Source organism: Carcharhinus amblyrhynchos, chromosome 26 (genome assembly GCF_965287045.1).
Source record: "Carcharhinus amblyrhynchos chromosome 26, sCarAmb.v2.hapA, whole genome shotgun sequence".
NCBI classification, from domain to species: domain Eukaryota; kingdom Metazoa; phylum Chordata; class Chondrichthyes; order Carcharhiniformes; family Carcharhinidae; genus Carcharhinus; species Carcharhinus amblyrhynchos.
This window is the reverse complement of record NC_137349.1, coordinates 13,250,456-13,264,521: the sequence shown is the minus strand read 5'-3', so window position 1 is coordinate 13,264,521 and position 14,066 is coordinate 13,250,456. Positions and strand designations below refer to the sequence as shown.

The 14,066-nt window shown below is 45.1% G+C and overlaps 1 protein-coding gene across 2 annotated transcripts in view; it reads right to left on the bottom strand.

Moving 5' to 3' along the window:
* Positions 1-5,312, bottom strand: part of ssbp4 (single stranded DNA binding protein 4) — a 111,454-nt gene extending 106,142 nt beyond the window's left edge. For both annotated transcript variants that reach the window (XM_080212795.1, XM_080212796.1), the window contains exons 1-4: positions 5,138-5,312; positions 4,505-4,577; positions 4,317-4,378; positions 2,835-2,919 (exon numbers count right to left, since the gene is read on the bottom strand). In XM_080212795.1, the coding sequence (XP_080068921.1) occupies positions 2,835-2,919; positions 4,317-4,378; positions 4,505-4,577; positions 5,138-5,193 (276 nt within the window). In that variant the 5' untranslated portion in view covers positions 5,194-5,312. The remainder of the gene's footprint in view (positions 1-2,834; positions 2,920-4,316; positions 4,379-4,504; positions 4,578-5,137) is intronic.
* Between the last annotated feature and the right edge of the window lie 8,754 nt (positions 5,313-14,066).

Below are 14,066 nucleotides of genomic sequence, written 5' to 3'. Positions count from 1 at the left end.
TTGGATGCTTGGTTTGAGTGTAGGGTGGGTTTGTCAAACCATTTTGCTCACCGCCACATTTTCCATTATTTCCTCCTCACCTGAGGGGCTGAGAGAAGGTTTAGCAAAACCAATTCAAAAAGGTTAAGGTATCAATAAAAACAACAACTGGCTGAGCAAAAATAATGCAATAATGATCATTTTAAAACTGAATAATTAATACACATGACCATTAGAGTGTGAGAGATCAGCGTGTGCATGACCAGCACACCTCCAGCCTCAGGGTGCTCACTCACTCACCCTCACTCCTTGTGTGACTACACGTTGGTGTGTTTCTCTCTCACACAGAAGGGGTCATTAACAGCACTACCAACCGGCACTCACTCAGCAATGACCTACTCAGTGATGCTCGGTCTGGGTTCTGCCAGGGTCACTCAGCTCCTGATCGCATTCCAGCCTTGGTTCAAGCATGGACAAAAGAGCTGAATTCCAGAGGTGAGGCGAGAGTGACAGCCCTCAACATCAAGGCAGCATTCGACCGAATGTGGCATCAAGCATCCCTAGCAAAATTGGAGTTGATGGGAATCCGGGGAATGCTCTCCGCTGTTTGGAGTCAGGGAGATGTTTGTGGTGGTTGGAGGTCAATCATCTCGGCTGCTGAATATTTCTGCAGGAGCCACAAGAGCAGGTTAGAGGACTGACTTTCCAAAGCCTGTCCTCCATCTACAAGGCACAAGTCAGGAGTGTGATGGAATACACCCCACTTGTCTGAATCACTGCATCTGCAACAACATTCAAGAAGCTCGACACCATCCAGGTCAAAGCAGCTCACTTGATTGGCACCCCATCCACAAACATTTAATCCCCTCACCAAGGTTCCTTAGACAGCACCTTTTAAACCTACATCCACTATCAGCTAGAAGGACAAGGACAGCAGATACCTGCAGGTTCCCCCCTCCAAGTTATAGATCATCCTGACTTAGAAATATATCACCGTTCCTTCACTGTCACTGGGTCAAAATCCTGGATCTCCCTCCCTAACAACACTGTGGGTATACCTACACCACAGGGACTGCGATGGGCTCAGGTAGGCAGCTCACTACCAGTGTAAGGGGCAATTAGGGATGGGTAATAAATGCTACTCCAGCCAGTGACACCCACATCCCATAAATGATTTTTTTTAAAAGTTTGCTGCTGATAGGCTCATTGATGCAAACGCAGGAGAGGAACGGCATCCGATTGGAGAAACAGTCCCCGCAGAAACTTCAACTCCACTTACCCGTCTGACTGGCACTTTGAGCATCGGGGTCACATCCAGCCCGTGGACACCAATTGGATATCAACGGTGGGAAACTGAACAATGACATTTGATACTGAGCTGCTCCTGAGCAATGTTCCAATTTAATTAAAGTTACCACATGGTCAAAAATGTTGAGGGAACAACAACAACTTTCATTTATATAACATTTCAACATCAGCAACATCCCAGGGCTCTTCACTGGAGCTTTAAAATTCAAAGCTTAACACCAAGTTACGTGAGGCAGTATTTGGAGAGACAAGCAGCAACTTGGACAAAGAGGAAGATTTTAACAAGGGTCTTATAAAGTGTCACTACCTAAATATAAAGAACATTGGTGTGGTTAGTCTGGAATACAGTCAATGAGTAATCTTAGTCCTGCTGAATAACCAGTGACTCTGTACAGTTCCACAGTGAGTGATCCTTACCCAGAATAACAGTGACCCTGTACAGTTACACAGCGAGTGATCCTTACCCTGCTGAATAAACAGTGACTCTGTACAGTTCCACAGTGAGTGATCCTTACCCAGAATAACAGTGACCCTGTACAGTTACACAGCGAGTGATCCTTACCCTGCTGAATAAACAGTGACTCTGTACAGTTACACAGTGAGTGACCCTTACTGTGCTGAATAAACAGTGACTCTGTACAATTACACAGTGAGTGATCCTTACCCTGCTGAATAAATAGTGACTCTGTACAGTTACACAGTGAGTGACCCTTACTGTGCTGAACAAACAGTGACCCTGTGCAGTTACACAGTGAGTGACCCTTACTGTGCTGAATAAACAGTGACTCTGTACAGTTACACAGTGAGTGACCCTTACCCTGCTGAATAAACAGTGACTCTGTACAGTTACGCAGTGAGTGATCCTTACTGTGCTGAATAAACAGTGACTCTGTACAGTCAGTGAGTGATCCTTACCCTGCTGAATAAACAGTGACTCTGTACAGTCACAGTGAGTGATCCTTACCCAGAATAAACAGTGACCTTGTACAGTTACACAGTAAGTGACCCTTACCCTGCTGAATAAACAGTGACTCTGTACAGTTACAGTGAATGATCCTCACCCAGAATAAACAGTGACCTTGTACAGTTACGCAGTGAGTAATCCTTCCCCTGCTGATTAAGCAGTGACTTCACACACCAAACTCAATACCATTAAAAAGTTGAAAATGTCAGAGTTTAGATGAGATCAGTTCCCAGGTACAACTGCCCTTGTTAAAAGGTTTCACAGTGTGATCCCACCTCATGCTCCCTGCCAGCCCACCAAACCCCCAACCCCCCCAGCCCCCCGATCACCGCCCAGGTACCTGGGAATGTGAAAATCAGGGTTTTGAATATCTCGATAACAGTTGACACAGGGACAACTGGACCCTGGTTAAAATCCACCTGCCCTTTAACAGGAGCAGAATTCCAGGCTCTCTCTCTCACGCAGAACAACAGAGACACACAGAATCACAAAGGTACAATCTCTCCCCTGCCAGAACTGATCTGTGCCTCCAACAAGGCACAGAATCACTTCCTACAATGAATAAAATTTGCATAAAACTCACATAATCGTGAAAGGCCTTGGCTTCACTCGAGTGTTCGCAGGTTTCCCGCCTGTCAGGGGCAGCACAGTACAGATCCCAAAATACACTGGAAAAAGGAAGCAGAGATTGTCACCAAACTGTCCCGCACCCAGCTTCTTAAATCATAACATCATTCAGTCAATATTGATAACAGGAAACAGCCACATATCCACCCTGGCACCTCAAAACTTAATATTCCACAGTTTTACAATCATAGAATCCCTACTGCACAACGAGACCATTCGGCCCATCAAGTCTGCACCGACCACAATCCCACCCAGGCCCTATCCCTGTTACTCCACATATATACCCTGCTAATTTACCATGGCCAAGCAACCTAACCTGCTCACCTCTGGACTGTGGGAGGAAACTGGAGCAGCCGGAGGAAACGCAGGCAATCGTGGGGAGAACGAGCAGATCCCACACAGACAGTGGTGACCCAAAACTCTGGGTCCCTGGGGCTATGAGGCAGCAATGCTAACCATTGAGCCACCATGCCACCCGAATATACACAGCATTTGAAGCCATTAAAGTTTATGTATTAGTCACAAGTTAGGCTTACATTAACACTGCAATGAAGCCACTGTGAAATTCACCTAGTTGCTAGTTCGGCACCTGTTTAGGTCAATGCACCTTACCAGCACGTCTTTCAGACTGTGGGAGGATACGGGAGCACCTGGAGGAAACCCACGCAGACATGGGGAGAATGTGCAAACTCCGCACAGACGGAGATCCAAGCCAGGAATCAAACCTGGGTCCCTGGCACTGTGAAGCAGCAGTGCTAACCACTGTGCCCGTGCCCCTGTCTTTTTGATTAGGTCCGCTCCTCCAGCTCTGCCTCCCCAGAGCCCTGCAAACCTTGCCTCCTTCCAAGCATTCACCCACTTCATTGGAGTTGACGTGGAACTTGCTGATCTGACCTGCGGCTCTCCCCTGCTTTACCCACAATCTTCCGTTTCTCCTGAAGGCACTTCCTCTTTACTGGAACTGTACACAACTGATGCCAACACCACCGGGGTGAGCCTGGCCGGGGCTGGGGAAGAGATTGCTCTTTCAGCTAATGTACATCTGCAGACAAATCCCAGCAGGGATTGGGAATGGGAACTTCCTGGCTGAATTTCACCCTGTCTCACTTTGGGATGCAAGACTAGGGGGTGCTCAGATCAACAGGGTGGAGTCTAGGGGCATTGGTGAATTAGAACAGCACACGGGGCACCCCATTCCACAGCCAAGTTCTGCAGATCCCGAGTGTGTCCTAAGCCCCTTTAAGAGCCCAAGCGAATCCAAGTAAGTTTGTGAAGGGACAGAGAGAGAGAGAGTGTGAGCTGCAATAAACAAGCAGGATGCAGAGAGGTGAGGAGCTCCCTCCTCGCCAGCTGGAATCACATTTCCTTTGTTTGAAGAGCCAGTCTCCAGAACATCAACACTTTAAAATAAAACTCTGCAAGGCAAAAAAAAACTTACCACCACCAGGCATGCAGGAATCCGGGCGGTTCTCCCAAAGTGATATTTTTCTCCCAACGGATCTGAAAAAAAAAAATCAGGAAAGGGATCAGGGCAGAGTGGGGGGAAAAGGAGGAATTAGAAAGGCAGTTTTCATCTGGGAACTTTAAAAGCACACGAGGGAGAGAGAGAGTGAGAGAGACTCTTACCTCCGACAAGAAAGTCTGTGCAGATTTCTGCGCTCCCACATGTAGCAAGTATTCGTAAACATAAAGCGCTAACCTACACAGAGCAAACACACAAACCTTACTGGAAGGCAAAACTTTATCTTTTGCAATAAACAGTTTATTCTTACAATTTTTAAGTGCTGTAGACAAACACAATAAATCCCAGGATAAATAAATATATGGGAACAAAACATTCCCCAGGCTACAGAGAGATTTTCCCTCCCCAGGCTATGAAATTGACAATGAAATTAAACTGCTGGCTTTTCCCCACTCAGTTAAAATGTAAATATTCAGAATTTAAACTTGGAAAATCTCAGGGAACAGGATCACACTTTGGGAACGCGCGAGGTTTCTTTTTGCCTCAAATATCTTTTCAATTCCAAATATTGAAAAAAATATATTAAATGCCGGGGAAATGAGCAGAAAGTTTACAGGGGAAGCCCCCCACCTCTCGCTTTGCTCAGCATCCCCCCCCCCCCCCCGAAACCGGCAGCTTCCACTGGGAACCGCTCCTCCCGCAGACCCCCAGCTCCCGCTTTAATTCTTGCAAAAAAAAGCACAAATGTTCCTTATCTACCCCCCCTCCTCTCGCTCCTGTCTCTCGCTGCCACTTACTTTTCCCTTGCCTGACCGTCCGAGGGGACCGTACATCCTTTCCCCTTGTTGTACATAGCCGCTGTCTGCCTCTTAAAGCTGACACACACACACACCTGTCAAAGCAACCAGCCACTCGCCATCTCCATAGCTACATCTGAGCACAGCTCCCAGACCATTGGGCACCAACCAGCCACATTTTCCGAGGGGGAACTTGAAACCGACTCGGGCTGGAGGCTTGCTCTCCCTCTCTGTGGATATTTGGGTTTTAGTGGATTACCGGCTCCCTCTGCCGGAAGGAGCACATGGTGGCTGCTTACAGAGAATTGCATTTCTCTAGCGCCTTTCGCCACCTTAAGATAGTCCCAAAGTGCTTCTTGAAGTGTAGACACTGCTGTATTGTAGGAAACGTAGCAGCCAACAATACGCAGTAAGATCCCACCCACAGCAATGTCACCTGATCATCTTATTTGATTTATTATTGTCACATGTATTAACATACAGTGAAAAGTATTATTTCTTGCAAGCTATGCAGACAAAACATACCATTCATAGAAAAGGAAACAAGAGAGTGCAGAATGTAATGTTGCAGTCATAGCTAGGGTGTAGAGAAAGATCAACTTAATGCCAATCAAAAGTCTGACAGCAGCAGGGAAGTAGCTGTTTTCGAGTCCTGACTTCAGATTTTTGATCTTTTTCCCAAAGGAAGAAGGTGGAAGAGAGAATGTCCGGGGTGCGTGGGATCCTTAATTATGCTGGCTGCTCTACCGAGGCAGCGGAAAGTGTAGACAGAGTCAATGGATGGGAGGTTGGTTTGAGTGATGGATTGGGCTACATTCACAACCTTTTATAGTTCCTTGCGGTCTTGGGCAGATCAGGAGCCATACCAAGCTGTGACACAACCAGAAAGAATGCTTTCTGTGATACATCTGTCAAAGTCATAGTGGACATGCCAAATTTCCTTTGTCCTCTGAGAAAGTAGAGGCGTTGGTGGGTCTTTTTTAACTATAGTGTTGGCGTGGGGGGACCAAGACAGATTGTGGTGATCTGGACACCTAAAAACCTGAAGCTCCTGACCCTTTCTACTTTGTCCCTATTGATGTAGACAGGGGCATGTTCTCCTTTATGCTTCCTGAAGTTGATGATAATCTCCTTCATTTTGTTGACATTGAGGGAGAGATTATTGTTGCCGTACCAGTTCACCAGATTCTCTATCTCATTCCTGTACTCTGTCTCATCATTGTTTGAGATCTGACCCAGTACAGTGGTGTCATCAGCAAACTTGAAACCAAAAATGAAAATGCTGGAAAATCTCAGCAGATCTGGCAGCATCTGTAAGGAGAAAAAGGGCGAACATTTTGAGTTCAGATGATCCTTTGTCAAAGCTAAAAGGCACAGTTGACAGTTTCAACTGGGATCTTGGGTTCATGTCACACTATCTGTAACCCTCGCGACTTACCTGGGCTTGCAAAATCTCACTAATTGTCCTGGCTTAAGACAATTCACACCTCCTTAACCTGTACTTAACCCTCTCTCTACTTGCATTGTTTGTACCTGTAAAGACTTGATTACCTGTTGAGATTCACATTCCAACCATTATCTTGTAATTGAGTTTGTGTCTATATATGCCTTGTTTGTGAACCCAATTCCCACTCACCTGATGAAGGGGCAGTGCTCTGAAAGCTTGTGCTACCAAATAAACCTGTTGAACTTTAACCTGGTGTTGTGAGACTTCTTACTGTGCCCACCCCTGTCCAACGCTGGCATCTCCACATCATGACTAAAAGGCATAGAAAGTGGGGGATATTTATGCTGCAGGGAATGAAAGATGAGTCATAGCCACAAAAACAAGGGGAAAGGCTGCTAATGGCAGTCGATAGAGAGAATAGAAGGTGTGAATGGCCAAACGGCAGAGAAGCTGAAATCAGAGGGTAAACTGTGACAGATGAAGATCTGGGGGGAGGAGGGAGATGGGTAGGGGAGAGGTAAAGTTGAGGAAAAGAGGGAAAGCGGGAGCAAGGAGGAAGAAAAGGTAAGGAAAGCAGGATAAAATGGGGGAAAGAAAAATAAAGAAAGACAATAAGTAAATAAAGGTTAAAGAACTGAAAAATATTAAATAAAATGAAAACAAAGGGGTTGAGGTGGGGTCGAGCAAATCATCTGAAGTTGCTGAATTTGATGTTGAGAGCAGAAGGCCTTTTAGCTTTGACAAGGGGTCATCTGGACTCGAAACGTCAGCTCTTTTCTCCCTTTACAGATGCTGCCAGACCTGCTGAGATTTTCCAGCACTTTCACTGTTGGTTTCAGATTTCAGCATCTGCAGTAATTTACTTTTATCTGATCATTTGTTTGATAATGTTGACTGTGGAATTAATCTGACTAGAATCATAGAATCCCTACATGCATACGGCAGCTATTCGGCCCACCGAGTCTGCACCAACTGTTCGACAGAGCCCAGGGCCTATTTCCATAACCGCAAGCATTTACCCCACTAATCTACACATCCTGGGACAATAAGGGGCAATTTAGAATGGCCAATCCACCCAACTTGCACATCATTGGAGGGAACCGAAGCATTTAGGGGAAACTCACACAGATACAGGGAGAAGGTGCAAACTCTACACAGTCACCCAAGGCTGGAATTGAACCCGGGTTCCTGGCACTGTGAGGCAGCAGTGCTACCACTAAATGCACCACCCTTAAGGCAGGAGAACTCCTCTGCTATCTTTTTTAAAACAGTGGCCATGAGATTACTCACGTCCACCTGAGAGGGAGGTCGGGTCGCTAATTTGACATTACATCTAAAAGACAGCACCTCTGACAGAGCAGCACTCACTCAGTACTGCACTTGGGTGTCAAAGTGAAGGATTTGCTCCAACTTCTGGGGCGGAATTTTCCGGCCATTCTCTTGCCCCAAAACTGGAAAATTCCTCCCAAGGTCAAAAGTCCTTTGTATGGACCCACCCCGCTCCTGTCCACCGGCTATAATTCCCATGGCGGGCAGAACAGGAAAACTGCACCCCCCCCGAAGTGAGATTTGAACCTACAAATTTCTGACTCCGAATCAAAGTGCTTGCACTCAACCACAGCTCCCAGTGAGGACCTTCTCACAAAGGGGTAACCCAGCCATTGAGTGTGGTTAGCTTCTCTGCTTTAGGTTCAGCAGGGTAGCTCTTTCTCCCCACTCCCATCTTGGACACAGATGGTCAATGGATTCAGATCCCAATCCAGCGATCCCACAATCCAAGCTGACCATTCCGTGGTGCAGGATAAAGAGCGTTATCGCTGTCGTGACATCAGGGAAATGAGAGAGCCAATTTGTACCGAGTAAGATCCCACAAGCAGGAACACAATACAACAACAACTTGCATTGTCGTAGTTCCTTTAATGCAGTAAATGTCCCAGGATGTTTCTCAGGCGTGTTTGCAAACAAAATTTGACACTGAGTCACATCTGATCAGGTGTTCAAAATGTGGTCAAAAAGGTCACTTTTAAGAATGATCTGAAAGGTGCAGTGAGTGAAAGTGGTAAAAAGGCAGAGGCATCAATGGAGAAATGGAGTCTTAGGATGAGAATTTTTAAAACGAAGGCACTGCCAGACCAGGAGGCAGTGTAGGTCAGCACACACACAGGGTGATGGGTAACAGAGTTTTACATGAGGTCAAAGTTTCCGATGAATGCAGGGTGCAAACCAATCTGTTTCTGCACTAATGCTGCTGAGAGATCAATATTGAGTAGAATATTGGCTAAATCTCCCCTTTCAAATAATGGCAATGGGAATTTTTACACTCATCTGAGGTTTAACATTATCTGAAAGGTGATACTTTGAACAGTGCAGCACTCCCTCACTACAGCATTGAGAGTGTCAGCCCAGATTATATTGGCAAATCTCAGAAAGGAACCATTAACTCACACCCCGATAGAGAAATGGAAACGCTACCCACTGAGTCACTGCACTGTACCCCAGTGTTATGCACTGACAGACCCGTCCCCACCAGTACTGTACCCCAGCGTTATATAGTCACAGACCCGTCCCCATCAGTACTGTACCCCACTGTTATACAGACACAGACCGGTCCCCACCAGTACTGTACCCCAGTGTTATGCACTGACAGACCCGTCCCCGCCAGTACTGTACCCCAGTGTTAGACAGTCACAGACCCATCCCCACCAGCACGGAACCCCAGTGTTATAGTCAGAGACCCAACCCCATTAGCATTGTACCCCAGCGTTACACAGTGACAGACCCATCCCCACCAGCACTGTACCCCAGTGTTATACAGTGACAGACCCATCCCTGCCAGTCCTGTACCCCAGTGTTATACACTGACAGACCCAACCCCACCAGTACTGTATCCCAGTGTTATACAGTGACAGACTCATCCTCACCAGTACTGTACCCCAGTGTTATACAGCGACAGATATGTTCCCACCAGTACTGTACCCCAGTGTCACACAGTGACAGACCCATCCCCAGTTGTACCGTACCCTAGTGTTATACAGCGACAAACCCATCCCCAGCAACACTGTACCCCAGTGTTATACAATGACAGACCCATCCCCACCAGTACTGCACCCCAGTGTTATACAGTGATAGACCCATCCCCACCAGTACCATACCCCAGTGTTATACAGTGACAGGCCCATCCCCACCAGTACTGTACCCCAGTGTTATACAGTGACAGACCCATCTCCATCAGTACTGTACCCAGTGTTATACAGTGACAGACCCATCTCCACCAGTACTGTACCCCAGTGTTATACAGTGACAGACCCATCTCCACCAGTACTGTACCCCAGTGTTATACAGTGACAGACCCATCTCCACCAGTACTGTACCCCAGTGTTATACAGTGACAGACCCATCCCCACCAGTACTGTCTCCAGTGTTATACAGTGACAGACCCAACCCCACAGTACTGTACCCCAATGCTATACAGTGACAGATTGTACAGTCCCTGCCAGTACAGTGTCAGGAAACAATATTTGTATTTGTGCAAATTAGAAATACTGTGTAGCTTTAAGTAAGTTTAATTTTGTGTTTCTGTGCAATAAAGGGTTAAAACTTTAATTAGCTTCATGTTAAACAAAGGTGCCTGCACGTCTGTGGATTTTGATTCTAAACAAACATGGTTTAAAGAAAGACTAGGCTGTTGCTCAGTAACCTTAGGCCCAAACTGAAAAGCCTCAGCACTTTTAGATCAGCTGGAACAGCTATCTGTGAAGAAAGTAGCTGCCACACAACCTGCCAGCAGATAGGCAGGACAATGGAGCAAGGGCAGAAAGCAAGTTCCAGAAGCTAAGGAACAAATTGTTATATATTTAAATGGTTCTATGATTGCTTTAAGAGATGGTCACATGACTTGATAGTGACATTCATTGGGGTGTTTCACAGACTCTTGCTTTCGTTTCATTTCCTGCTCTGTTCAGGCACCAGCTCCTAGGATAAAGCTGCTGTTATTATTTTGAATCTATGTGTGCAAACCACATCTTTTTCTTTTTGTTTAAAACCCACAACCCTGAACATTGTTGGGACAGATTGAATATAAAAGTAAGGAGGTCTTGCTGCAGCTGTATAGGGCATTGGTGAGGCCGCAGCTGGAGTACTGTGTGCAGTTTTGGTCGCCGCACTTACGCAAGGATATTTTGGCCTTGGAGGGAGTGCAGAGGAGGTTTAATAGGCTGATACCGGAGTTGAGGGGGTTGAGCTATGAGGAGAGGCTGAATAAACTAGGCTTGTACTCGTTAGAGTTTAGAAGAATGAGGGGAGATCTCATTGAGACGTATAAGATGATGAATGGGATGGATAGGATAGAGGTGGAGAGGCTCTTCCCGCTCAGAAAGGACAGTAGGACTAGGGGGCACAGCCTCAAGATAAAGGGGGGGCGGTTTAGAACGGAGTTGAGGAGGAACTTCTTCACTCAAAGGGTGGTGAATCTCTGGAATTCTCTGCCCGTTGAAGTGGTGGAGGCTGCCTCGCTAAATATTTTTAAGACGCGGATTGATGGGTTTTTGATAAGCGAGGGGATTAAGGGTTATGGGGAGAGGGGGGGAAAGTGGAACTGAGCCACGACAGATCAGCCATGATCTTATTGAATGGCGGGGCAGGCTCGAAGGGCTAGATGGCCTACTCCTGCTCCTATTTCTTATGTTCTTATGTTCATTGCAAAAAGAAAATTGGCGACGAGTCGGGACTTTGTTTCATCGAGGTCATCAAAAAAAAATCTTAAGTAGAGAAAAGACGTTATTTGTCCTCACACTTAGACTATTAGAAGGCTGTGGAAAATGAATAATAGAATTAAAGATTGAAGAGCCAGTGAAGGAAGACCAAGCAAGAAAAAACAATGTTGCTTTCCTTACCAAAAAAAAATTGGATAGACTCCTCCAAGACACAAGGTCCACACATGTGTTGTAGGGTGTAGCAACCAAGCAGGAGACCCCCTGCTCAGCTGAAAGTGGGTGATTTTGAAAGAGGAGATTTTTCCAATCACAGAAGGTGAGATTTCAGGCAGAATCTGGCATATTTGAAAAGAGGGGATGCTCTGCTGTCTGGCTGGGGCCGCTTGAATAAAAAATACATCAAATCAACTGTCTCCATGGTAAAAAAAGGGAAGAGAGTTAACAAAAATTACTGAGCTGTCTTGAGTCACTGTAAGAGCAATGGCCGGCTAATTAGAATCCATGGGGCCTTTCAATGAAGAAAATTAATCATGGAGTTCCTATACTGAGCGTTTTCAGTACTTTCTGCAAGCGAATAAAATTGTGAACAAGTCACTTATATCAGCTTTTCTCAGTACGATAGGAAGTAAATCCTCCAATTTGCTCTAGAACAAGGTTCATCCAGCAAAGCCAGGAGCCAAAACTTACGATGACCTGATAAAGATCCTTGAAGAACATCACTCTCCGAATCCATTGATCATCACAGAATGCTTTGGGTTCCACCAAAGGAATCAAGTGGAAGATGAAAGCATTGCTCAGTTTGTGGCAGTTACACAACATGGTGAGTCTGGTGAGTCATTAGAAGACACCCTTTGAGATTGCCTAGTTTGCGGTCTTCAAAATAAGCCTATCCAAAGAAGACTGCTCACTGAACATGCTTTGAGTGCAAAGACAGCAGTAGAAATTGCAGCGTTGATGGAACAGGCTGCTAAAGAGGCTTCACAATTTGCAGCAGGAATGGAGATCCACAAGTTGGGAACTGCTCATAAAAAGTGAAAACAGCAACAAGCATGTGAGAGATATGCCAAAATGGATCATTCAGTGAGTGAATGCTGGAGCAAGAATAGCCAATGCAAGAGTTGTGGCAAAATTGGTCACAATGCAAAAGCTTGTTGGGTTAGACCAGCTTCCCCTGAGAAGAATGTTCAGCAGACGAATCTGGGTACCTTCAAGAAAAAGAACAATTTGCATTCTACAAAATGAATTCACAACATGGAAGGAAAGAATGATGATTGTGAAGAAGAGAATGTCCAGAAATACGATGAGGAGCTCCAATTGAATGTCTTATTTGGTTGTGCTGCTTCTTCATCAGATGGGTGGAAGATTGCCTTCAAATATGTCCTGTTGTGAACCCAGTCCTCCACTCACCTGATGAAGGGGCAGTGCTCCGAAAGCTCGTGCTACCAAATAAACTGTTTGGACTTTAACATGGTGTTGTGAGCCTACTTACTGTAAGGACACATGGAAGAGATGTCTTTCAAAGGTTACATCATGGTCAATATAGAGTTGAGTGGACAAACAGCGGAGTCACCGCTCTGTGTGGTCCATGGTAATTTTCCAGCTCTATTTGGGAGATCATAGCTGGAGAAGATGAAAAGAAGAACTGACTATAATATTTGACAGATGAAGGTTTAATCATTATGTTTCTGTTTGTCATTACACATTGTTTACTGATCATTGAGCCTTAACTATTATTTTTGGGCCATATAAAGGCATCCTGTTGTTAGCCGATTGCAAAGATGGTCACTGATCTTATCTACACACTCCTACAATATAAACTATCATCAGTCAGAATGCCAAGCTAATGCATTATCACGCTTACATTACCTATTGAGTAGATACCACCAGCCAGTTTTGCTAATATTTTTATTCCTGTGAGTAGATCATTTGTCTATGACTGCTTGTTAAGTTCAAAGACATTCCAGGAATGATTCCATGATGGGCTAGCTTTTTGTTATCTTACAGAAACACTACTCATGCTACGACCCAAAGTTCACCTGCATTACTCTCTTAAAGAGAAAGCTGAGAACTATGTTTGATTTGTTACCTCCAAAAACTTCAGGGATAGTCGAGCGTCAACAACAATCTTTAGTTGACAGACAAGAAGAGAGGGCAAAGTAATAACGCTCATTTCAGTAAGGAGATTGAGTGTTAGAGTGTAATTCTGCCACAAGTGAGAAATGGGACCAACCATAGTTTGAACAAAAACAGGTCCAGTTTCTTACACGGTTCAAACTGAAGGTGAACCATTTAGTGTTAACATCTCAAAATGATTTGTCAGAATCATCTCCAGAAATACCAACTTCCTTAGTCCCTCATGTTGTGAACACTGCTACAGAAGACTTAAAACCTGAGTTGCCTGATGGTTGTGTCTATACTACAATACCACGTGAGAATGATGCAGAATTAGTTCCAAGAGTGTCTACTGAAGTTCCAAATCATACTTCTAAGGTTAAGGACAAATTCCAGAACATTCTATATAATTGAAAAGGAATAGCCCTCCTCCTACTCAGCTTTCTTATTGACTGTATATATGATTAGTGGTACAGAATATTATTGATGCCAAGTGTAATGATATGGTAACTTTTTATTATAATCACAGGAGTAAAGGGGAAGGATGTTATATATTTAAGTGGTTGCATGATTGCTTTATGAGCCAGTCACATGATTTAATGGGGGTGTCATTGGGATGTTTCACAGGCTCCTGCCTTAATTTCACTTTTTACTTTGT